Genomic DNA, 24,366 nt, shown 5'->3' on the forward strand with positions numbered 1-24,366 from the left:
TCAATATTAGCTATCACTATGGCAAACAACTTAATCTATTAATATCAGTTGGTTTTTAAAAAAAAAAAAAAGCACCAAGGAATTCATCTTCAAGTTTATAGGTGCTATGAAAAACATTCAAATATGTCAGGTGACGTTGTTAAAGTTGTGTTCTACAATTAAAAAAATTTAAAGACAGCAAAATGTTTCCATTCATATACAAATATTTTATATTGAGAGGTATGCCACTCCCTCTTTTAAGCTTAAAATAAAGACCAGAAGTAATTAATAAACTAGAACAACAGTTCTCAAAGTTTGGTCTTTTGATAAGCAGCAGCAGCATCACCTGGAAACTTGTCAGAAATGAAAATTCTCAGGTTCCACCCCAGACCTACTGAATCAGAAACTGAGGATGGGATCCACCTCATCCTGTGTTCTAAGACTTCCAAGTGACTCTGCTGCATGCTAAAGTTTGAAAATCACTGTACAGTAAATCCCCAGTTAACATCATTGATAGGTTCTGTGACTTGAAGTGAAACAACATATAATGAAACCAATTTTACCATACGCTAATTGATGTAAACAATGTTAAAACAATGTTTACATCATCAATGTTAAAACAAAACATTCAAGGACCTGCTGCACTAGTCCTATACTACCTACCTCAAATTTAAGAAATATACACACACAAACACACACATGCACAATCAGAGAGATAAATGATTACTAATAACTATAGGCCGAAAGACTAGTCTGTTAAGTGATAGCTGCTATCCTATATAATAAAAGCCTAATATGCTATGTGTCCGGTCATTGGTCGTCCGTTCAACCAATCAAAGCATAATATGCTAATGATATGCTAAGGCCACTCAACCGCTCACTATGACGTGCACTGACCACCAGGGGGCAGACAGTCGACCAGTCGCTATGATGTGCACTGACCACCAGGGAACAGACAGTTGACCGATCGACCAGTCACTATGACGTGCACTAACCACCAGGGGGCAGAACTCCAACCGGTAGGTTAGCTTGCTGCTGGGGTCTGGCAGATCGGGACTGAGCAAGGCGGGCCAAACATGCCCTGGAGCCCTTCCACGGTCCCTCCCCCAACTGGCCAACCTCCTGCATCCCTCCCCAGCCCCAAGGCCCCAATCGTGCACCGGTGGGGTCCCTGGGCCTGGCCTGTGCCCTCTCGCAATCCATGACCCTTCAGGGGATGTCGGAGAGCCAATTTCAGCTGATCCCCACAGGCCAGGCCGAGGGACCCCACTGGTGCACAAATCCATGCACTGGGCCTCTAGTAACTAAATAAGCTACTTTCTAAAAATATGTACAATTTATATATACAAGCAACCCCAAGCTTATGAATGAGAGCTCTGTTAAAGATGTTTAATTGTAGATACATTATTTGGAACTAAGGTCACATTCTCCCTTTAAAAGAAATCTTATAAACCCTGGTTAAATTCCTAGCTAGGAGGCCTTTAAACCTATAAATACAAAACAAATGATTTGTTACACTGAAATATTTTTATGGGTAAAAAAAAGAACTAAAATTCTCAGATCTTTAGAAAGATTCCTACCGCAACCTTAGCAATGAGAGAAGACAGATTTCTTCCCACATTGTGATCAAAATAAACATTTTTCTCTTCCCTTCTGTCTTTCTACTTCTGCAAAAATAAAGATGAGGCATCAGGCACAACTGGGATAGAACAGAGGTATAAGAGGGCTGTAATGGAGATGGTGGAGAGGAAGGATGATAGCTCTAGCACCTGTGTATCTTGACAACAATACTGCATATGTCTATGTATACAGGACTTCCACAAGTTGGATATTTGGTCTCCTGCTTACAAGTTTATGATACTTGTAGCCAAAGAAAGAATTTCAGAACAAGAGGTCTGAACATTAAGATCTTCAACTAGCTTTCTAGTAGTGATGACCTCCCCAAGACAGGATGCCTCCACTAAGGATCTCCATCCCTCTGCAGAAGAGAAGAAAAAGAAACACAAGAAGAAGCACCTGGTGTAGAGCCCCAATGCCTACTTCATGGATGTGAAATGCCCAGGATGCTAAAATCACTACCATCTTTAGTCCTGCACAAATGGAAGATTTGTGTGTTGGCTGCTCCACTGTCCTCTATCAGCCTACAGGAGGAAAAGCAAGGCTAACAGAGGATGCTCCTTCAGAAGGAAGCAGCCCTGAAAGTACCTCAAACCAAGATGAACGGGGAACTATCCAAATAAACACATTTTGGATACAGAAAAAAAAAAAGATTTTCAACTGAAAAGAATAGCATTAGAGCCCATCCGGCATGGTTCAGTGGTTGAGTGTCAACCTAACAACCAGAAGGTCATGGTTCAATTCCAGGTCAGGGCATATGCCCAGGTTGTGGCCTCGATTCCCAGAGTGGGACATGCAGGAGGCAGCCAATCAATGATTCTCTCTCATCATTGATGTCTCTATCTCTCTCTCATTCTCCCTTCCTCTCTGAAATAAATAATATATTTTTTTCAATGAAAAATAAAAAGAATACCATTAATGGGTTAAGGATGAGAAAGAGGCAATTTATACTGTCTCAAAGTATCTTCCCCACAAGATACATTAACAACAAAGGGGAAAAGAGCAACTGTACAGTGGAGAAACCTGGCAATTGTCATCTTAACCAAGAGATCAATGTAAACATCACCAGTAGGGAAACAAGTTGACTTCACATGCTTCCCAAAATGATGCACTGGGAAAGATACAACCTTTTTTCTTTGAACAGGCACTAGTTAACATGACTCATCCTTTTCAGACTATATGGATCAAGATAATAAAACACTGTTATACTTTCTTTTATATAAATGTTCTATAATAAGTGGTATCTATAATAATAAACTACTCAGCAGATTTCTTCAGAGCTACCTTATAACAGAGTAAATTTGTAAGTATAAAAAAATTAATCTACCAGCTAAACATTAAAAACCAAATCAAATATTTCAGGTGTCAAGGGATTAATATACAACAGTTGTTAAATTTTCTACACAGTCACTACTGTCAAAAATTAAGCCCTGGATGTGCAGCTCAATTGGTTAGAGTGTTATCCCAATACGCCAAGGTTATAGCTTCAATCCCCAGTCAGGGCACATACAAATAAACAAAAACATTTTTAGTTAAAATTACAGGCAATCAAACAATGGAGAGAAGTGAGTTTGTGCTTATAACAATTTCTTGATTCTTTTCGTTGCCTTGTTTCACAACTAAAAAGAAATTATGTAGGGGTTTTTCAGTTTCAAGACCTTGGGTTAGGCAAAGATCTTGTAGAACACAGAGCAATACAAAAAATAAAAGTACTGCCAAAATGGAATTAATTAAAATTTAAAAATTTTGCTTTTCAAAAGACAGTTAATAAAATAAAAGGGCAAATCAGACAGGGAAATAATAATAAAAGACAACCTAATTAAAAATGGATAATTTGATAGAGATGATTACAAAAGAAAATTAAGACATGATAAAATGCTCAACATCACTGATCATCAGAAAAACATAAATGAAAAGCACAACAAATATACACCCATTAGAATGTCTAAAATTTAAAAGACTGCCTGGCCAATGTGGCTCAGTTGGTTGAACATCGTCCCATGCACCAAGAGGTCACCAGTTCAATTCCCGGTCAGGGCACATGCCTAGTTTGCGGGCTCGATCCCCAGTGGGAGGCATGCAGGAGGCAAACAATAGATGTTTCTCTCTCATCGATGTTTTTCTCTCTCTCTTTTCCTCTCTCTCTAAAAATCAATAAAAACATATTTTTTAATTAAAATAAAATTTAAAGACTGACAATACCAAGTGTTGATGCAGAGATGAAGCAATTGGAAGTCATACACATTGCTTCAGGAATGAAAAATGGTCACACATGTTGAACAGTTTGGCAAAAAGATGAATAGAAACTTATCCATGTGACCCAGCAATCTCATTCCTGGGAAAACAAACACATGTGCCCCTCCCCCCTCCAAAAAATGGAAAAGAATATTCATAGCAGCTTTGTTTATAATGGCCCCCAACTAGAAACAACCCAAATGCCCATCAATTGGTGAACAGATAACTCCGGTTACGCCTATACAATGAAGTAGTACTTGGCAATAAAGGAACTTCTGACACATGCAACAACTTGAAAGAATCCCAAAAGCATTAACTGGAAAAAAACAGACAGAAAATAGTACATTCTGTACAATTCCATTTATATGAAGTTCTAGAAAAAAGCAAAACTATAGTGACAGAATTCCTATCAGTGGTTGCCAGAAACCAACAATAAAGGGAGGGAATTGATGACAACGAGGGAAGAGGGAATTTTCTTGGGTGATGAAAATATTCTATATCATGATTGTGGTGGTTGGTGAATAACTATATACATTTTTCAAAACTCATCAATTGTATACTTAAAATCAGTGAAGTTTATTGTATGTAAACTATAACTCAAAGCTGATTTTAAAAACGAAAAAAAGAGCTCGGAAAATGGCGGAGGTATAAGCGGACGTGTCCTGTGCCTTGTCCTGGAGCAGATAAGGGTGAGCAGCTGAAACGGGTAACATTCAGCCTGAATAGGTAGAGGATTTTCAGCTGAGAGATTGTCTGCAGCTAGGAAAGACTGAGAACCCCCCAGGGAAAAAAAAGGATGGTTGGAGACTGCGGCTGAAGCCTCTCCTGGTGCGCCAGCTAAGCAGCGGAGACTGCGCCATCTTGGGTGGTTGTTGCCGGCATCCAGAGACCAGCTACTAACCTGGAAACAAGGGATCGCAAGCAGCGTGACTGCGTGAACTCAGACGAGCACTGCTTCTTCTCACGGAAAGGTTGGACATCCCCTAAAGGTGCGGTTTGCAGTTCGGGTTGGAGGGAGGACCGAGCTCGCGCACGGGGGGCGGAATCTGCGCCCCACAGAGTCCGCAGCCGTTGGGACCAGCGTGACCCGCGAGTGGGGAAGGGGCCCCACAGGGCTGCTGGCAGAAGGGAACACGAAAAATGAGCCCATAGCTGGACTGGATATAAAGGAGCAGCCTTGGACTTTGCCAATCTGCTGGCTGCTTGGTGCCAGGGGCGAGTGGGCGCGCGGAGACTGCGCGTGGAGACTATGCGCAGACCTGGAAGGTGGAGGCTTGCGAATTCGCACAACTATCAGGCTCTTGTTACAGTTCCCCTTGGATCCGTGCATTTGATTATTAAACCCAGCACATGGGATTCCCCAGTTGGGGTCATTCGCAGAGCCTGTAGGGGAAAGTTCTTTTTGGGGAGCCTGGGAAACAGCGGACAGTGGCAAGGAACCAGCTCTGGGCAGTGGTCTTTCCCGAATCAGTTCCAAATACCATAGAGGACAAAACCCTACTGATAGAGAGGACTTAGAGCCTCGGAGGTAAATCCAGACACACTGCCACCCAGAGGCAGAGCCACGAACTGTCTCTTTTGCGATCACAAATAAAGGCAGTCTGGTAAAAAAATACAACCTGCCTTAAAATCAGATCTGTGGTTTACTGCACTGAGGGACAGTGTATCGCAGGGAAGTTCAACACTCCCCTGAATGCCTGGCAGGACTGAGGTGTGCCAAAAAGAAGAGTGGAAGATCTGAAGCACCTTCACTTCCGAATATTTTTATATATAGTTTTTTTTTAATTCTTTTTTCACCATTTCATTAAGAATCTATTTTATTTATTTTTTTATTTTTTATTTTTTTCATCACCTGATTTTACCTTTTTAATTACTACATTTTTTAACCAGTATTATTGCTATCCTTTTACCATTTTTTCAAGGGTCATTTTATTTTTCATTATTTTTTTTATTTTTCTTTATTTTATTTTGGGATTAGTGTTCTACACTCTATTTTCATCGTTCCTTTAGCATCATTTCTCTCTATCTCACATTTACCCTTAAGCCAAAACTCTCTTCCTCACTTTTCCCCTTTTGTTGTCCTGTTTCTCTTACCCTATTCCTGCTTTGGATTTTACCTATTCCTTCTTTCTACCCACTGTCTAAATTTCACCCTACTTATATATCTAATTTCCAATCCCTCGCTCTCCCCATACAAATAGCTTCTTCCCCACCTCTATTTCATTCTCTTAATTTTTTTTTGTTTTTGTTGTGGTTTTTTTTGTTTTTTGGGTTTTTTTTGGTCTTTTTGTGTTGTTTTTTTTTTTCTCTCCCTTTTCCCAATCTCATTTCGGCACTCCTTTTTGTTTTTTATTTTTCTCTCTAATATTTTTCTCTTTTTCTTCTTTATCCCCTAATTCTCTTCGCTCGGGGGGGTCACCTTTATTTGGGGTTATTAATATCGCGAATGCATTTAGTTCGGTGCCTTGTACGTTGTGCCTTGTTGTGTTGTATTTTGTGCCTTTGAATCAGCGCAACAGAGAGAGAACTACATAACCAAACACCTTGAGAAGAGAAATCATGGTGAAACAAAGAACCAACCCAAATATGAAAGAAAAACAGGCATCATCAGAAAAGGAAGAAAACGAAATAGAGGCAATGGAGGCAAGCAACCTGTCAGAGAAAGAATTCAGAGTAATGGTCATAAGGTGGATGAAAAGAATGGAAGACCAATTCAACAATATGTGTAGGAACCAAGAGGAAATGAAGAAGAACCAAGAGGAAATGAAGAGAAACCAAGAAGAAATGAAAAACGACATCACTGCCATAAAGAACTCAATAGAAAGCATCAACAGTAGACTAGAAGAAGCAGAGGACCGTATCAGCGAGCTAGAAGACAAGGTAGAAAAAAATACCCAAACAGAACAGCTTCTAGAAAAAAAAATTAAAAAGCAGGAAGAGAGCCTAAGAGAACTCTGGTACAATGCTAAACGAAACAACATCCGAATAATAGGGATGCCAGAAGGAGAGGAAACTGAGCAAGGAATAGAAAACCTGTTTGAAAAAATAGTAACAGAAAATTTCCCTGATATAGGGAGGAAAAAACTCACACAAATCCAAGAAGCTCACAGAGTCCCAAACAAAATGAACCCGAAAAGACTGACACCAAGGCACATAATAATTAAATTGGCAAACACCAACGACAAAGCAAGAATCTTAAAAGCAGCCAGAGAGAGACAGAAAGTTACCTACAAAGGATCCCCCATCAGACTAGCGACCGATTTCTCAACAGAAACACATCAGGCAAGAAGGGAATGGAATGAAATATACAAAGTCATGCAAAGGAAGGGTCTGAATCCAAGAATACTATACCCAGCGAGGCTATCAATCAAAATTGAGGGTCAAATCAGGAGCTTCACAGACAAAAATGGTCTACGGGAGTTTATTACAACCAAACCAGCAATGCAAGAAATGGTAAAGGGTCTGCTGTAAATAGAAAAAAACAGGAAACAAAGAAGGAACGCAGCGGTAAAGAACAAAAATGGCGACTAACAAGTTTCTATCAATAATAACTTTAAATGTAAATGGATTAAATTCCCCTGTCAAAAGGCATAGGGTAAATGAGTGGATAAGAAAACATGACCCATATATCTGCTGTCTACAGGAAACCCACCTCAGAAAAAAAGACGCACACAGACTGATGGTGAAGGGATGGAAAAAGGTTTTCAGGCCAATGGAAGTGAAAAAAAAGCCGGGGTAGCAATACTTATATCTGACAAATTAGATCTCAAAGTGAAGGACATAAAAAGAGATCAAGAAGGCCACTTCATAATACTAAAGGGAGCAGTCCAACAAGAAGAAATAACTCTGATAAATATATATGCACCCAATATAGGAGCACCCAAATACGTAAGAAATCTTCTGGAGAAGATCAAGGGAGAGACTGACAGCAATACAAATAGTAGGGGACCTTAACACCCCATTATCGCCACTGGACAAATCCTCTAAACAGAAACTCAGCAAAGAAACATCAATCCTAAATGACTCACTAGATCAGATAGAATTAATTGACATCTTCAGAACATTTCACCCCAAAGCCACAGAATATACATTCTCCTCAGGTGCACATTTGTCATCTTCAAAGATAGACCATATATTGGGTCACAGACAAAGTCTCTTCAAATTCAAGAAAATTGAAATCATATCAAGTATCTTCTCAGACCACAAAGGCATAAAACTGGAAATCAACTACAACAAAAACAATCCAAAAAAATCAAACACATGGAGACTAAATAGCATGCTATTAAACAACGACTGGGTCACCAGTGAGATCAAAGAAGAAATAAAAAACATCATGGCAACGAATGACAATGAAAACACAACAATCCAAAACCTATGGGACACAGCAAAAGCAGTCTTGAGAGGGAAGTTCATAGCTCTACAAGCCTACTGCAAGAAACAAGAAACAATGAGAATAAATGACCTAACTCTACAACTCGAAGAATTAGAAAGAGAGCAACAAAAAAAGCCCACTGTAAGCAGAAGGAAGGAAATAACAAAGATCAGAGCGGAGATAAATGACATAGAGACCAAAAAAACAATACAAAAGATCAACAAAACCAAGAGCTGGTTCTTTGAAAGGATAAACAAGATTGATACACCTCTAGCCAGGCTCACCAAGAAACAAAGAGAGAGGACCCAAATAAACAAAATCAGAAATGAAAGAGGAGAAATAACAACAGACCCCATAGAAATACAAAGGATTGTTAGAAAATACTATGAACAACTCTACTCCAACACACTAGACAACCTGGAGGAAATGGACATATTCCTAGATAAATACAACCTTCCAAAACTTAACCAGGAAGAATCTAAAAATCTCAATAGGCCAATAACTATGGAGGAAATCGAAGCAGTAATCAAAAAGCTTACAGCAAACAAAAGCCCGGGGCCAGATGGCTTCACAGGGGAGTTTTACCAAACATTCAAGGAAGACCTAAAACCTATCCTCCTCAGACTATGTCGAAAGATCCAAGAGGAAGGAACACTTCCCAGCTCATTCTATGAAGCCAACATCACCCTAATCCCAAAACCAGATAAAGACAATACAATGAAAGAGAATTATAGGCCAATATCCCTCATGAACATAGATGCCAAAATCCTCAACAAAATCCTAGCAAATCGGATCCAGCAGTACATCAAAAAGATCATACACCATGACCAAGTAGGATTTATCCCAGGGATGCAAGGATGGTACAATATCCGCAAATCAATAAACGTGATACATCACATAAACAAATTGAGAGAAAAAAACCACATAGTCATATCAATTGATGCGGAAAAAGCATTTGACAAAATCCAACACCCTTTCTTTTTTTTTTTTTTTTTTTTTTTTTTTTTTTTTTTTTTCCAACACCCTTTCTTGATAAAAACTCTCAGCAAGATAGGAATTGAGGGATCATACCTCAACATAATAAAAGCCACATATGACAAACCCACAGCCAACATCATAATCAATGGGCAAAAACTAAAACCATTCCCCCTAAAAACAGGAACAAGACAGGGATGCCCCCTCTCACCACTCCTGTTCAACACAGTACTGGAAGTACTAGCCATTGCGATCAGACACGAAGAAGAAATAAAAGGCATCCAGATTGGAAAAGAAGAAGTAAAACTGTCCTTATTTGCAGATGACATGATACTGTACATACAGAACCCTAAAGACTCCATCAAAAAATTATTAGACTTAATAAATGAATTCGGCAATGTAGCAGGATACAAAATTAATGCTAAGAAATCCATGGCATTTCTTTACACCAATAGTGAACTTACAGAAAGTGAAACTAAAAAAGCAATCCCATTTACCATTGCACCAAAAAAATTAAAATACCTAGGAATAAACTTAACTAAGGAAGTAAAAGACTTATATGCTGAAAACTACAGGACACTGAAAAGAGAGATAGAGGAAGACATAAACAGATGGAAGAATATACCGTGTTCATGGATTGGTAGAATCAACATCATCAAAATGTCCATACTACCCAAAGCAATTTATAGATTCAATGCAATCCCCATTAAATTACCAACGGCATATTTCACAAATCTAGAACAAACGTTCCAAAAATTCATCTGGAATAAAAAAAGACCCCGAATAGCTGCAGCAATCCTGAGAAAACACAAAGTAGGTGGGATCTCAATACCAGATATCAAACTGTATTACAAAGCCACTGTTCTTAAAACAGCTTGGTACTGGCACAAGAACAGACATATAGATCAATGGAATAGAATAGAGACCCCAGAAATCGACCCAAACCACTATGCCCAATTAATATTCGACAAAGGAGGCAAGAGCATACAATGGAGTCAAGACAGTCTTTTCAATAAATGGTGTTGGGAAAATTGGACAGATACATGCAAAAGGATGAAACTAGATCACCAACTCACACCATACACAAAAATAAACTCAAAATGGATAAAAGACTTAAACGTAAGACGGGAAACCATAAAAATACTAGAGGAATCCACAGGCAGCGAAATCGCAAACATATGCCGAAGAAATTTCTTCTCTGATAATGCTCCTAGGGCAATGGAAACTAAAGAGAAAATAAACAAATGGGACTACATCAAAATAAAAAGCTTTTGCACAGCAAAAGAAACCATCAAAAAAACAACAAGAAGACCCACTACATGGGAGAACATATTTACCAATGATACCACCGATAAGGGTTTAATTTCCAACATATACAGGGATCTCATGAAACTTAACAAAAGGAAGATAAACAATCCAATAAAAAAATGGGAAACGGACCTAGATAGACACTTTTCGAAAGAGGACATACAGAAGGCAGAAAGACATATGAAAACCTGCTCAAAGTCACTAATTATACGAGAGATGCAAATCAAAACGACAATGCGTTATCATCTCACACCTGTCAGAATGGCTATCATCAACAAATCAACAAACAACAAGTGTTGGAGAGGATGTGGAGAAAAAGGAACCCTTCTGCACTGCTGGTGGGAATGCAGACTGGTGCAGCCACTGTGGAGAACAGTATGGAGCTACCTCAGAAGACTAAAAATGGAACTCCCATTTGACCCTGTGATCCCACTCCTAGGAATATATCCCAAGAAACCAGAAACGCCAATTAGAAAGGATATATGCACCCCTATGTTCATAGCAGCACAATTCACCATAGCTAAGATTTGGAAACAGCCTAAGTGCCCATCAGCAGATGAGTGGATTAGAAAACTGTGGTACATATACACAATGGAATACTATGCTGCAGTAAAAAAAAAGGAACTCTTGCCTTTTGCAACAGCATGGATGGAACTGGAGAGCATTATGCTAAGTGAAATAAGCCAGTCAGAGAAAGATAAATACCACATGATCTCACTCATTTGTGGATTATAGAGAACAACATAGACTGATGAAAAAGGACAGACCCAAAGACTGAGAAACAGTGATCAGGCTATCAATCCCCAGAAGGAAAGTAGGGGAGGGCGGGGGTAAGGGGAAGAGATCAACAGAAGGACTTGTATACATGTATATAAGCCAAACCAATGGACATGGACAACGGGGGGATGGGAGCATGAGTTTGTGTGTGGGGGGGAGGTTGGGGGTTAAAGGGGGGGATGAGGACACATTTGTAATACCTTAACTAATAATAAAAAAAAAAAAGCAAAGCTGATCCAGAGACAGAGAAACATCGATCAAATGCTCAAACCTTAGAGGGAAGACAGAGGGGGGTGGGGGTAAGGGGGAGAGATCAACCTAAGGACTTGTATGCATGCATAAAAGCATAACGAATGGACACAGACACCAGGGGTGAGGCATGAACGAGAGGGGGGGGGGGCAATGGGGGTGGAGGACACATATGCAATACCTTAATCAATAAAGAAAAAAAATGCAAAAAAAAAAAAAAAAAAACGAAAAAAATATAGCATAAATTGTTACCCTGGAGGTAGTGACTGGATAGGGTACAAGGAAAACTCTAGGGTGCTGGTTCGGCTCTATTTCTTGATCTGGGTGGTAGACACATGGGTGTTTTAGTTTGGAAAATGTCACTGAGCTATACAATTATGATTTATGTACTTTCTATAGGTATGTTTTATTTCAATAAAAAGTTTACTAAAAAAATTAAAATACGAATCTGTAACAGCCTGAGGTTCAAGGGCCTTCATACAAATAATGATAATGATTCAAAATAGCAGCTAAGAAAATAACTGAGAAGAAGAAAAGCAAAGGGAAAGAATGATGAGTTAACCACTAATTACAAGAGGATTCAAAAAGCTTTCACTTGTCTACTCTATGTCTCTCCCTTCCTCTCTGTAAAAAATCAATAAAATATATATTAAAAAAAAAAAAGCTTTCACTTGTCTAAAGCATATTTTCCTATGTGGACCACTTGACTAATAATCTAGCTAGATAGAGAGATGGAAATATATAGACATAGACTTAGGTAAAGATAAAAATAGAGATATAATTATATAGATATACATATACTCTATATAATTGTATCTATATATCTATGTGTGTATATAGACACATACATATACATATACATATATATAAATACAAATGGTTACGACACAATGGACTTTCCACAAACCTTACTCAATATAACCTTTTCTCAGAGTTCATTTTCTTTTTATTTCTAGAGATACACATAACACAAATATACACATTTCAAAATTTAATTTTCTACTTGAAAGAAAAAAAACTTACTAACCTCCTTCATAAATGATTTGCCTATGCGCACCACTTTTGCAAATAAAATGGGATCATGAGAAAGGTGAGGACCAAGGTAACAGAACATATTGAAGACATCTCTCCTCAAATCTTCAAAGCTCTCTGCTTGTTTTGGTGCTCTCTTATTTTGCAAAGCATTAACAGGTGAGCCCTTAGCACCTTTAGGAACGCCAACTCTATAAAAAGAAGCAAAATTTATATGTATACTGTACAATACCTCATTTCAACTTAAAGTAAAACAATTTTTGCTCATACTTTCTTTCTATATTTCTATTGTGCCTAACTTTATTATACCAGCTAATTTAACTGGTAGAAAAAGACAAAAAGAATATTCACTTGAAAAAGATCAGAGCTCAGAAGAGAATGTTTCACATTAACTGCATAAGAAAAGGAAATCAGAGAACTGCAGATTCCAAGTAACATTTAACATACATCATATGAATTATTTTTTTAGTTAACCTCAGCCAGTATCAGGAAAATGTATATGGGAGCTCTGGCTGGTGTGGCTCAGTTGGCTGGAGTGTCATCCCATACACCAAAAGGTGGCGGGTTTGATTCTGGTCAGAGCACATGCCCAGGCTGTGGGTTCGATCCCTGGTTGGGGCGTATACAGGAAGCAATAGATCAATGTTTCTCTCTCTCTCTCCCTCTTCCTCTAAAACCAATAAAAAACATATCCTTGAAAGAACATTAACACATTGTATGCGGGAAATGTATTTATACGTTTTACGTATTTATACGTTCTATCAGTGTAGTAGAGCGCGGGACACGTATTAATACATTTTTTATAGACTAGCGGTAGAATGCGGGTAATGTATAAATACGTAAACTAAAGTTATTGTAATTTTACTGAACGTTGCCATTTGCGCAAAAAATTAGCAAAAATGGCCCGCGCCACCTGTTAGCGCGTAATAAAAACTACCCGCAAACAATTAAAAAAAACTCAAAATGCATATGGGAATGGGGAACAAAGGATCGACCTCGGAGACAGTGGGGATGAAACAAGAAGATATGAATATAACAACACTGATTCAAGTCAATAAACATTTCTCAATCTGTGTTCCACTATTTAGACCACGTATGAGGTAGGTTTGGTGAAAGAGAAAGTGAGCACCATAATGAAAGAGGGTACACTAAAAAGGACAGCATACCCGGAGTTCTCACCTGCTGCGCAGGTATCCCACTGTGGAGTCACAGGGGTCAGTCTCTGAGAAGAAACCTTCATGGTCCACAACCCAGGTGGCACTAAAGGCAGCAGCCAGCAGCTATGCATGAATCACAAGGCTGGAGCTTTTGAGGCAGGTTCTGATGTGTGGAACTGAAGCCAGAACTGCTGCCATTACTGCTCTTAAGTATCCTAAAAAGTAGGCTGAGCTAGAGGACTGGTCAACATTGTAACTAGGGAGGGTGAGAGAAGCTGCACTATCAATTTCCAAAACAGCAGCCTATTTGCTGGGAGAGATAAGGCAAGCAGAGAAGCAAGGTGCTCACTGAGAGCTACTCAACCCAGAATAGAAGAAAATTACACTAAGTAAAAGCCTTAGGAATTCTCTGCCCCTAAAAGAGGAGGGGAAAGTGAAAAACAGAAGAATGGAGTCTTTACTCTCAAAGGAGCAAACCCAGCCTAGAAGTCTAACCTACAGTTTTTAGAGTATATTGCAGCACACATTCTCCAATGACATTAGGAGACAAATCACTGATTAAGACATATCCGACTAATACACTATAAATTATTATCTTCTGATAAAACACACTAAAATAAATGCATGGTTTGAGGAGACAAGATAAATATGCAGATTTTGTCATAGTCCTAAACTATTTATACCTCAATGATTAATAAAGCATACAGTAACATACCTTCGGTAGAGAGGCTCAATAGTTATGTGAATGAGCTTGCAAATAGCAAGAGCTATTAGCTTATGCGAAGCAGCATAATATGGAGGCATCTGATCCATAATGTTCTGTGCATGCTGCCAATCACCAATCTTTAATAAGGCTTCCAACAAACCAAGTTTTTGGTTATCAGGTGGCTACAAATGAATAATTACAGCAAAGATACTCAGAATATAAACACCAATAAATCTTAATTTTTTTTTCATTTAAAAACGTGGGCTAAACACACAACAATGTATGTCAACAACTACCATTTGTGGGAAATTCAACAGTATTTTCCTCAAAGTACAACCAAAAGGATTTGCTTTTTCATTTAGCACATGCAGTATGACAGTTTACAGACTCAGAATTATATTGAGTTGTACTTAATGTTTTATTGGGCCACAGATTTCATTCATTCTGTGAGAATCCCTTTAAGACTTGAGAGACATTAATATGCATAGCACAAATAGTCAATACATTTGTGATTTTACTTAGAATACATTTTGAAATTTATATTAAAAAAACATAGCAGCCTCTTTTGGGAAGGCAACAATCAAATTAAAAGCAAAACCACCTTTGTAAATTCTTATTCCAAAAATCATGTTTCACCACAATCAAAATTAGGAAAAAAATTTTATATAAGTTAATTAACTATTACAAGTTAATTTCATGAATATAAATCCAGATAACAATGTTAACTTTACTAGAATGAACTATATACCTTTTCTACTTTATCATCTTCTTTTTCCTTTTCTTTGTCTCGCTCATCCATTTTTTCAGAAGACAATACAACCATTGTAAGTTTTCTAACAATTTGCTTAGCTTCCACAATTTCTCGTTTATGTTCATCCATGATGCAATTATCAGCTGGAAGAAGCTAAAAATGATTCATTAAAATTTCATAAAACAGCTAATACTATTTTCACATATAAAAAGCAAAAACTGCCCTAGCCAGTTTGGCTCAATGGATAGAGCAGTGATGGCGAACCTTTTGAGCTCAGCGTGTCAGCATTTTGAAAAACCCTAACTTAACTCTGGTGCCGTGACACATATAGAAATTTTTTGATATTTGCAACCATAGTTAAACAAAGATTTATATTTTTGATATTTATTTTATATATTTAAATGCCATTTAACAAAGAAAAATCAACCAAAAAAATGAGTTCACGTGTCACCTCTGACACGCATGTCATAGGTTCGCCAACACTGGGATAGAGTGTCAGCCTGCAGACTGAAGGGACCCAGGTTCGATTCCAGTCAAGGGCACATGCCCAGGTTGCAGGCTCAGTCCCCACTAGGGGGCATACAGGAGGCACCCACTTGATGACTCTCATCATTGAAAGTTACTATCTCTCTCTCCCTCTCCCTTCCTCTCTGAAATCAAAATCTATTTAAAAAATAAAAAAGTTACATGTTCCTAGTGAACACAACTTTATTAGTATGAAGTGACTATCTCTTTTTGCCAAAAAGTCTATTTTGTCTAATAATAATTTCCCTGGTATATTTTTCCCCACCCTTTTACTTTCAAACTTTCTTTGTCCTTCGATTTTAGAAGTATCATGTAAATAATAAACTGGTTTTTAATCCTGTCTGAAAATCTTTGTCACCTTAACAGGAACACTTAGTCTGTCACCATTTAATGTTAAACTCAAACATATCAGCAATAAATCTATCAATTTTTTGTAGTTTCCATTTGTCCTGCCAGTCCACACTATAAACTCATACCTATGTTTTCAAACTCTCCTTTTTCTGACCAATTCTCCATGTTCTCAGTTTGTACAACATTCCTCTACTTTAAATTTTGAATGGCTCTCTACTCCCAACAAGAAAAAAAACCACAAACACCTTACTATGGCACTTAAGGTCCTTCACAGTTTAGTCCCAACCTATTTGTCCATCCTCATCACCCCTATATACCACCCTGAGCTCCAATCACTCTGAGCTTCCAATGTTCCCCTATGACAGGGATGGGGAACCTTTTCTCTGCCAAGGACCATTTGGCATCGTTCTCCCGCCACACAAAATTATCAACTTAAAAATGAGCCTGCTATATTTGGTCAAACATTTAATTAACACACCCCTAAAGCTTTGGCAGGGCCAGACCAAATGATTTCACAGGCTTTACAGGGGTTGGATATTCCCCACCCCAACCTAAAGTGATAATGAAGCCCTTTCAAACTTCTTGCCTTAAACTCAGTTATTTCTGCCTATAAAACTTTCCACCTTTTTAAGCATGGCCAACACTTACTGATCATCAAAATCCCAGTTCGACATCACTAGTTTGAAAAAACCTCCCAAAATGCCCCCACACAGATATGATCACTATCTCTTCTGAGCTTCCACAGCACTATGTAAATACCTCCAATATAATTCTTATTATATAATGCAAAATGTTATCTCTCTTTCTAGACTGTGACTGCTTCCAAGGTAGAAATCAAGTTTTTTTGATCTGCAACCATCTATAATAATAAAAGTGTAATATGCAAATCGAATAAATGGCCAAACAGCAGAATGACTGTCTGGACGAAGCCCAGGCTGCAAGAGCCAAGGCAGCAGGGGCTGCAAAGGCCTACTCTTGCATGAATTTCATGCATTGGGCCTCTAGTAGTATATAATAATGACTAGAGGCCCAGTGCATGAAATTCATGCACTGAGGGGGTATCCCTCAGCCCAGCCTGCACCCTCTCCAATCTGGGACCCCTCAGGGGATGTCCGGCTAACCGGCAGTCGGACATCCCTCTCACAATCCGGGACTGCTGGCTCCCAACTGTTTGCCTGCCTGCCTGCCTCATTGCCCCTAACTGCTCCTCCTGCCAGCCTGATCACCCCCTAACCGCTCCCCTGCCGGCCCGATCACCCCCCTCTGCCCTCCCCTGCCAGCCTGGTCACCCTCAACTGCCCTACCCTGCAGGTCTGGTCTCCCCCCCCCCACTGCCCTCCCCTGCCGGCCCAGTCGCCCCTAACTTCCCTCCCCTGCCAGCCTGGTCACCCCCAACTGCCCTACCCTGCAGGCCTGGTCACCCCCAACTGCCCTCCACTGCCGACCATCTTGGAATGGCCATCTTGTGCAAGGGCATGGCAGTCAATTTGCATATTACCTCTTTATTATATAGGATAGGCAAGAAAGATACAAAGTGATCTCAAAGGCAGTAAAGATGATGTCAGCATTGGACAGGTTTGTTTTAAGTCCATAGATACCCTAATACAAAACATAATAAAACAAAGTTCTATGCTACAAACCTAGTTTTTACAAACTGACAGGCTAAACTGTTGCTACATTAGAGATCATTAATCAAATTCACATACATACTCTTCTACATCCTGGATCCAACAATATAAGCACAATACTAGTCATTTATTACCCAGTTAAAACACAAAAAAAGGCATTTTTAAAAAACATGTGAAGACTTCTCCATACATCCTGAATGCCAAAAATTAACATTTTGAAGAGAAGGAAGAAGTATCTAGGTAATCCCATACTTCCCATAATTTGTGTATAATGGAGAAGTCTAAAACCACATTGGTTAGAACTTGGCCTCTCTCTCCATGTGTTATGCCTTGATAACAATTAAGAACTTTAACTTCATATCCAACCTTGAACTCTGTATGGGTAACAAAAGATATCAGATTTCCATACTTTGTAAAAGAATTAAAGTCATTTACTTTATAAACACAAAGTAATAAAGCATTACGGCTTCAAAAATTAAGATTTGAGAGCGTAGGACCAACCTTAGAGTGCTATATGGCTGCCTAGTCCTCTCCCCCAACCCTGGAATGAACAACCAAAGATTCTGAGCAGCCCAGTTGACTTACATGTACATAAAGATCATCTAAATCAATAAGATTAACTTGTAGAAGCACTGCTGCAACTCTGTATAAGGATGAAGGAGTCTCTCCACTTGGTTCCTTGAAAAATAAAAGTTTCTATTTAGTGCATAAATTACAACTAAAAATCATATCCTTTACCAATATTTAAGAAAAATTAGCTCAAATAACTCTTGTTCAACAATAAGCTTCACTGCTCTTCCTGGGCATACATAACATCTGAATTCAGGACAAAGAGAATTATGTCTACATCCCTTTCCACATTGAAGCATCTTTTAATGAACTCAAAGAAAGAAGTTTTGAAAATAGACACATTTTACAATGCATGCTAATATTTGAATAAAATCTAAAAATTAAATAGAATAGAGATTTTATACTGAATATTTAATTTGAATGTATTTATATGTGTGTTTTCTTAACTTGCTTTTTCCAAGTAGTTCTCAGTAGAAACACAGAAACAAGACTGACAAACATGGGAGTGTAGAACCATCTGTGTCTGCTTTTATACTATTTTCCCTACTCTTTCATTTCTTGGGTTTTGTGCTAATTATATGTGCTTGTCAGCTGATTTCTTCTCAAAAACAGGTGTCTATACATATTACAAATGAATAAATCAACAATAAATAAATAAAATGTGGAATGGCCAATTAAGGCCAGTCCAATAAACCCTGCAAAGACATAGAAGAATCTTTAAATGCTATCGAAAAGATTTTTCCCTAATTTTTAAACTATTGGAGGTCAGATGAATGGATGAGTCAAGTGAGGAAAACCAACAATTACTAAATGGCCAAATGCAAATAAAAAGCAAACAGTGACAATATATTATTTTCTGCTTCTATTTAACACTGGAAATGATATATTTGTAAGACTCCCCCTACAATTGCTATAGGTATTATGCACATAACATATGAAGCTAATCAAACTAATAGATGTTATATAAAGAAGGCACTGTATCACTGTAATTTTTAAGAAAGGTAAATTTTCAACTTAAGTTTAAATATTTATAAAAGGTTCATTAGTATCAAGACATTTTCTCATAAAAACAAAAGATGATCAGGAATGCTTTCATTATTCCTATTACCTCTGTTTAAATGAGTCACTACCAGAATCCCCAACCACCAGGCCAAACGTCAACTTCCACACTCTGATCCTCATATTGCTCTGCACAATCCTGTTCTGTACTATCCCACCTTTCTGCATTCTTGAAAGTCTTCTATGGAATCCTCTGGAATTTATGATCCATTCTCAGCAAAGCCCCCTAACTCTCCTCTAATTATTCCCTCCACTTTCATGCTTAGAGCCTAGCACTCCCTAGGAATACCACACCCACTGTAGCCCAGTCAAATGGTAGCTACTAGTATTTTCCCCAGACCCTTAATAACTACTAGGCTCAGAGGTGGGGTACAAGTCATCTTTGCTTTTTTATAGTTGTTTCCAGACTATTCACCCTCTCTAAAGCTCATCCAGCTCTTAATTTCTCCTATTACTCACTATCCTACACAACTGCTGTGATCTGTTTTCATTGTTGTCAAATAAGGTTTTTTTAAATGCTTTCAATGCTTTAAATTAATTGAGGCTTGTTTTGTGGTCTCTAATAGGGTCTAACCTAGGGACTGTTCCATATGCACTTGAGAATAATGTGTAATCTATTATCACTAGAGGGAGTGTTCTATATATGTGTGTTAAGTTTAGTTGTTTTATAGAGTTCAAGTGCTCTATTTGCTTACTGACCTTCTGTCTCATTGTTCTATCTATTAATGAGAGTGGGGCATAGAAATGTCCAACAATTATTTAATAGAACTGTTTATTTTCCCCCCTTCAACTCTTTTAATGTTTGCTGGACATATTTTGAGGCTCTGTTTAGTGCACGTGTGTTTATAACTGCTGTATCTTCTTGATGGGTTGACAGTTTTATCAATATATAATGGTCTTTGTTGTCTACTATAAAAAATTTATCTTATAGTCTAGATTGTGTAATATTGGAATAGCCACCGCAGTTCTCTCCTGGATACTGTTTGTATGAGATAGGTATTTCCATACTTTTACTTTGAACATATTTGTATCTTTGTTTTTTTGTTGTTGTTGTTGTTTTGGGTTTGTTTTTTTTTTAAATATATTTTGACTTTTTACAGAGAGGAAGGGAGAGGGGATAGAAAGTTAGAAACATCGATCAGCTGCCTCCTGGACACCCCCTACTGGGGATGTGCCCGCATCTAAGGTACATGCCCTTGAAAGGAATCGAACCCGGGACGGTTGAGTCCGCAGACTGACGCTCTATCCACTGAGCCAAACCGGTCAGGGCAACATATTTGGGTCTTTGGATCTAAAGTGAGTCTCTTACAGATAGCATACAGTTGGATCATGGTTTTTTATAACTTCTGCTGAACTTGTCTTTTTAATTACAGTTTATTCTATTTACATTTAAAATAACTACTGACAAGGAAGAACTTCTGCCATTTTGCTAAGTTTTCTATATGTCTTATACCAGGTTTTATTTCTCATTTCCTCTATTACTGACTCCATTTGTGTTATTTTCGTAGTATACCATTTTGATTTCCTTCTTTCCTTTTCTGTTTATTTCTTATTTTCTTAGTAGTTACCCTGGGTATTATTACAATTAACATTTTAAACTTGTAATAACCTAATTTGAATTAATACCAACTTAGTTTCAATAATACACAAAAACTGCACCTATACATTTCTATCCCTCCCTCTTTTATAGTTACACTTTGTGTGTTGATTCGATTTATAATTATAGTTTTATTCCTTTGTCTTTTTTTAAATAAATTTTATTGATTTTTTACAGAGAGGAAGGGAGAGGGATAGAGAGTCAGAAACATCGATGAGAGAGAAACATCGATCAGTTGCCTCCTGCACAGCTCCCACTGGGGATGTGCCCGCAACCAAGGCACATGCCCTTGACCGGAATCAAACCTGGGACCTTTCAGTCTGCAGGCCGACGCTCTATCCACTGAGCCAAACCGGTTAGGGAAATTCCTTTTGAGCCATAGAAAAAAAAGCCATAGAAAAAAAAGAAGAGCTACAAACCAAAAAACACAACATTGGCTTTTATATTTACCTATAGCTACTTTAACTAGTGTACTTTATTTCTTCATATAGCTTCAAGTTATTGTCTAGTGGCCTTTCATTTCAGCCTGAAGGACTACTTTTAGCATTTCTTGTAGGGCAGATCTACTAGTGATGAACTCCCCCAGCTTTTGTTTATCTTGGAATAACATAATCTCTCATTTTTTTGAAGGATAGTTTTGCTGGATATAGAATTCTTGGTTGACAGTTTTATTCTTTCAGCATATATGCATTCATACTACCTTCCGAAGAGAAATCAGCTTAAGATCTTAGAACTTAGCTCCTTTAGCTAAGCTCCTCTGACCCCCAATTCCTTTCAAAATTATATTTTGTCTCCAGACTCTTTATTAGCCTCTGGATTCCTATGTCATCTATGCACAGCCCCTTCTCCAGATTCCTGAACCCTTCTTGATGCTGGGACAAGAAGCCCAGCATTCTCTTGTCTCTCTATAACCAACCCCTGATGATTTCATCCAGTATCACAATTTTAAGTATCATCTATACACTTTTGACACCCACATTTCTAGTCTAACCCAGTCCTTTTCATGGAATACCAGATCCATACATCCAGTTATTTACTCAACATCTCCACTTGGATATCTAACAGACATCTCAAACTTAACATGTCCAAAACTTAATTCCGACCAATAACATTCCAAATCTATTTTACCTGAAATCTGCCCTCAGTTGATAACAACATTGTTTTAGTTCCTTGATCCAAAAACGTCCTTAACTCCACTCTCTCACATTCTGTACCTAATCCATCAGTAAATACTATTGGTTCTACCTTCAAAATATATTCAGAAACTCAACTTCTATTGCTACTATAACCATATCGATTCTTTAAAAACCTAAGTCAAAATACAAATGCACTTTCTCTTTTTGTCTCTCTCACACACACACCACTCATGCAACCATTAGAAGTGGCTACTAAAGAAATTCCTCACTTTAATAGCAAGTAATTAATAGGAAAAAAAATTAAAGCATTTGTCCTGCCTTTCCAGTATAACTTTATTTCAGGACAACCAAACAATCCAACTTGACAAGGGATAACTCTTCTTTATAGAAGAATGACAGCTAATAAATTTAGAAGGCATGATAAAATTAGTAAATCAATAATTTGGAACTTTAAAGAATTAATTGACTCAGGAAAGGATCATCCATGTATTCTAAATCACTTAACGTAAGTGATGAAAAAGTGGGTTTTACATGGTACCCAAGTATCAACTTGCAGATAACCTGCTATTGATAAGGGAGGAAATGTCATTGCACAATTGAAGGATTAGACTGTCATTAACTTACTGGAACATTAAAAGTCAGACAGATACTGGATGTTATACAATATAAAACATAATGCACAACCCATGAAGTATTTTTGCCTGAACATAATCAAGTCAAGCCTTTAGACCTAACTCCGAGTATATGAGAAAGACGGGGGACAAAAAAATTAAATCAACCATGAAAAAGCAATTAGATAAATTCAAAAGGTGGAGTCTTCTATGGGAATAGTTTCAACAAGTTGATACCTTTAAAGAAAGGGGAGATACTATTGTAAATTAAAAGAATTCTAACAGCCGAAACCGGTTTGGCTCAGTGGATAGAGCGTCGGCCTGCGGACTGAAGGGTCCCGGGTTCGATTCCGGTCAAGGGCATGTACCTTGGTTGCGGGCATATCCCCAGTGGGAGATGTGCAGGAGGCAGCTGATCGATGTTTCTCTCTCATCGATGTTTCTAACTATCTCTCTCCCTTCCTCTCTGTAAAAAATTAATAAAATATATTTTTTTTTAAAAAGAATTCTAACAAATACAATGTGTGGTCTTTAACTGGATCATCATTTGACCAGACCAGGTGTAAAATGCATTGGGGGGGGGGGCAATTTGAGAAATGAATATGGTTTGGGTTTATTATATGATAGCAATCTAGTTAAGTATGAAATTGGTATATGGATCATGGTTAAATAGAAAAATGCCCTTACTTTTAGAAAGTACAAACTAACACATTGAGGAGTAAGCACTCATGGTATCTGTAACATAAATTAATATTTTCAAAAAAGTATACCAACATGTTACTAAACTTACTTTTAGGTGAAGGAGTTATGGGCATCTATTATATTATACACTCTTTCCTATATGTTTGAAAATGTTAATAAAGTGAAAAAGTAAAAAGAAACAAAATGAAAAACCTAAGTCAGATCACATCACTCTCTTATTCAGAATCCTCCACTGGCTTCACTCAACATCACAATAAAAAACTTTGCCGAAACCGGTTTGGCTCAGTGGATAGAGCGTCGGCCTGCGGACTGAGGGGTCCCGGGTTCGATTCTGGTCAAGGGCATGTACCTGGGCTGCGGGCACATCCCCAGTGGGGGGATGTGCAGGAGGCGGCTGATCGATGTTTCTCTCCCATCGATGTTTCTGACTCTCTATCTCTCTCCCTTCCTCTCTGTAAAAAATCAATAAAATATATTAAAAAAAAAAACTTTGTACTAGCTCTGTGTGATCTGATATATAGTCCCTTTTCTTTGGCCTCATCTCCTACCGCTCTCCCACTCAATCACTCTGATCCAGCTACACTAGTCTTCCTGCTGTTCTTCAACACATCAGCATGCTCACACCTTGAGGCCTTTCTTTGCTTGGCTGTTCTCTTTGCCTGAAGATTTTTCTCCAGATATCTGTACAGTTTACACCCTCACATCCTTCCTTTCTTGGTTAAGTCTCAGCTTCTCAATGAGGTCTCCTCTCACTATTCTATTTAAAATTGCAACCAACAACTCCAGCACTCCCAATCTTCCTTAACTTGCTCTATATTTTTTTGCCCCATCTTACTGATCAACTTCTAGCATATCATATAATTTGCTTAGAATGTCAGCATCAAGAAGGCAAGAATTTATATTTGTTTAGGTGTAGCCCCAGCACCTAGAACAGCCGTGGGCAAACTACGGCCCGCGGGCCGGATATGGCCCGTTTGAAATGAATAAAACTATTGAAAAAAAAGACCGTACCCTTTTATGTAATGATGT

General features: G+C 38.2%; 1 protein-coding gene across 2 annotated transcripts in view; it reads right to left on the reverse strand.

The window, feature by feature from the left end:
* The window catches only part of THOC2 (THO complex subunit 2), a gene marked incomplete at both ends in the record, with an annotated part of 134,064 nt that overhangs the window by 48,931 nt on the left and 60,767 nt on the right, over positions 1-24,366 (reverse strand). For both annotated transcript variants that reach the window (XM_081115184.1, XM_081115183.1), the window contains 4 exons: positions 12,540-12,735; positions 14,417-14,589; positions 15,156-15,311; positions 18,248-18,340. In XM_081115184.1, coding sequence (XP_080971310.1) covers positions 12,540-12,735; positions 14,417-14,589; positions 15,156-15,311; positions 18,248-18,340 — 618 coding nt within the window. The remainder of the gene's footprint in view (positions 1-12,539; positions 12,736-14,416; positions 14,590-15,155; positions 15,312-18,247; positions 18,341-24,366) is intronic.

The sequence above is a fragment of the Myotis nattereri genome, assembly GCF_964212035.1.
Source record: "Myotis nattereri genome assembly, chromosome: X".
In the NCBI taxonomy this organism is placed as follows: Eukaryota; Metazoa; Chordata; class Mammalia; order Chiroptera; family Vespertilionidae; genus Myotis; species Myotis nattereri.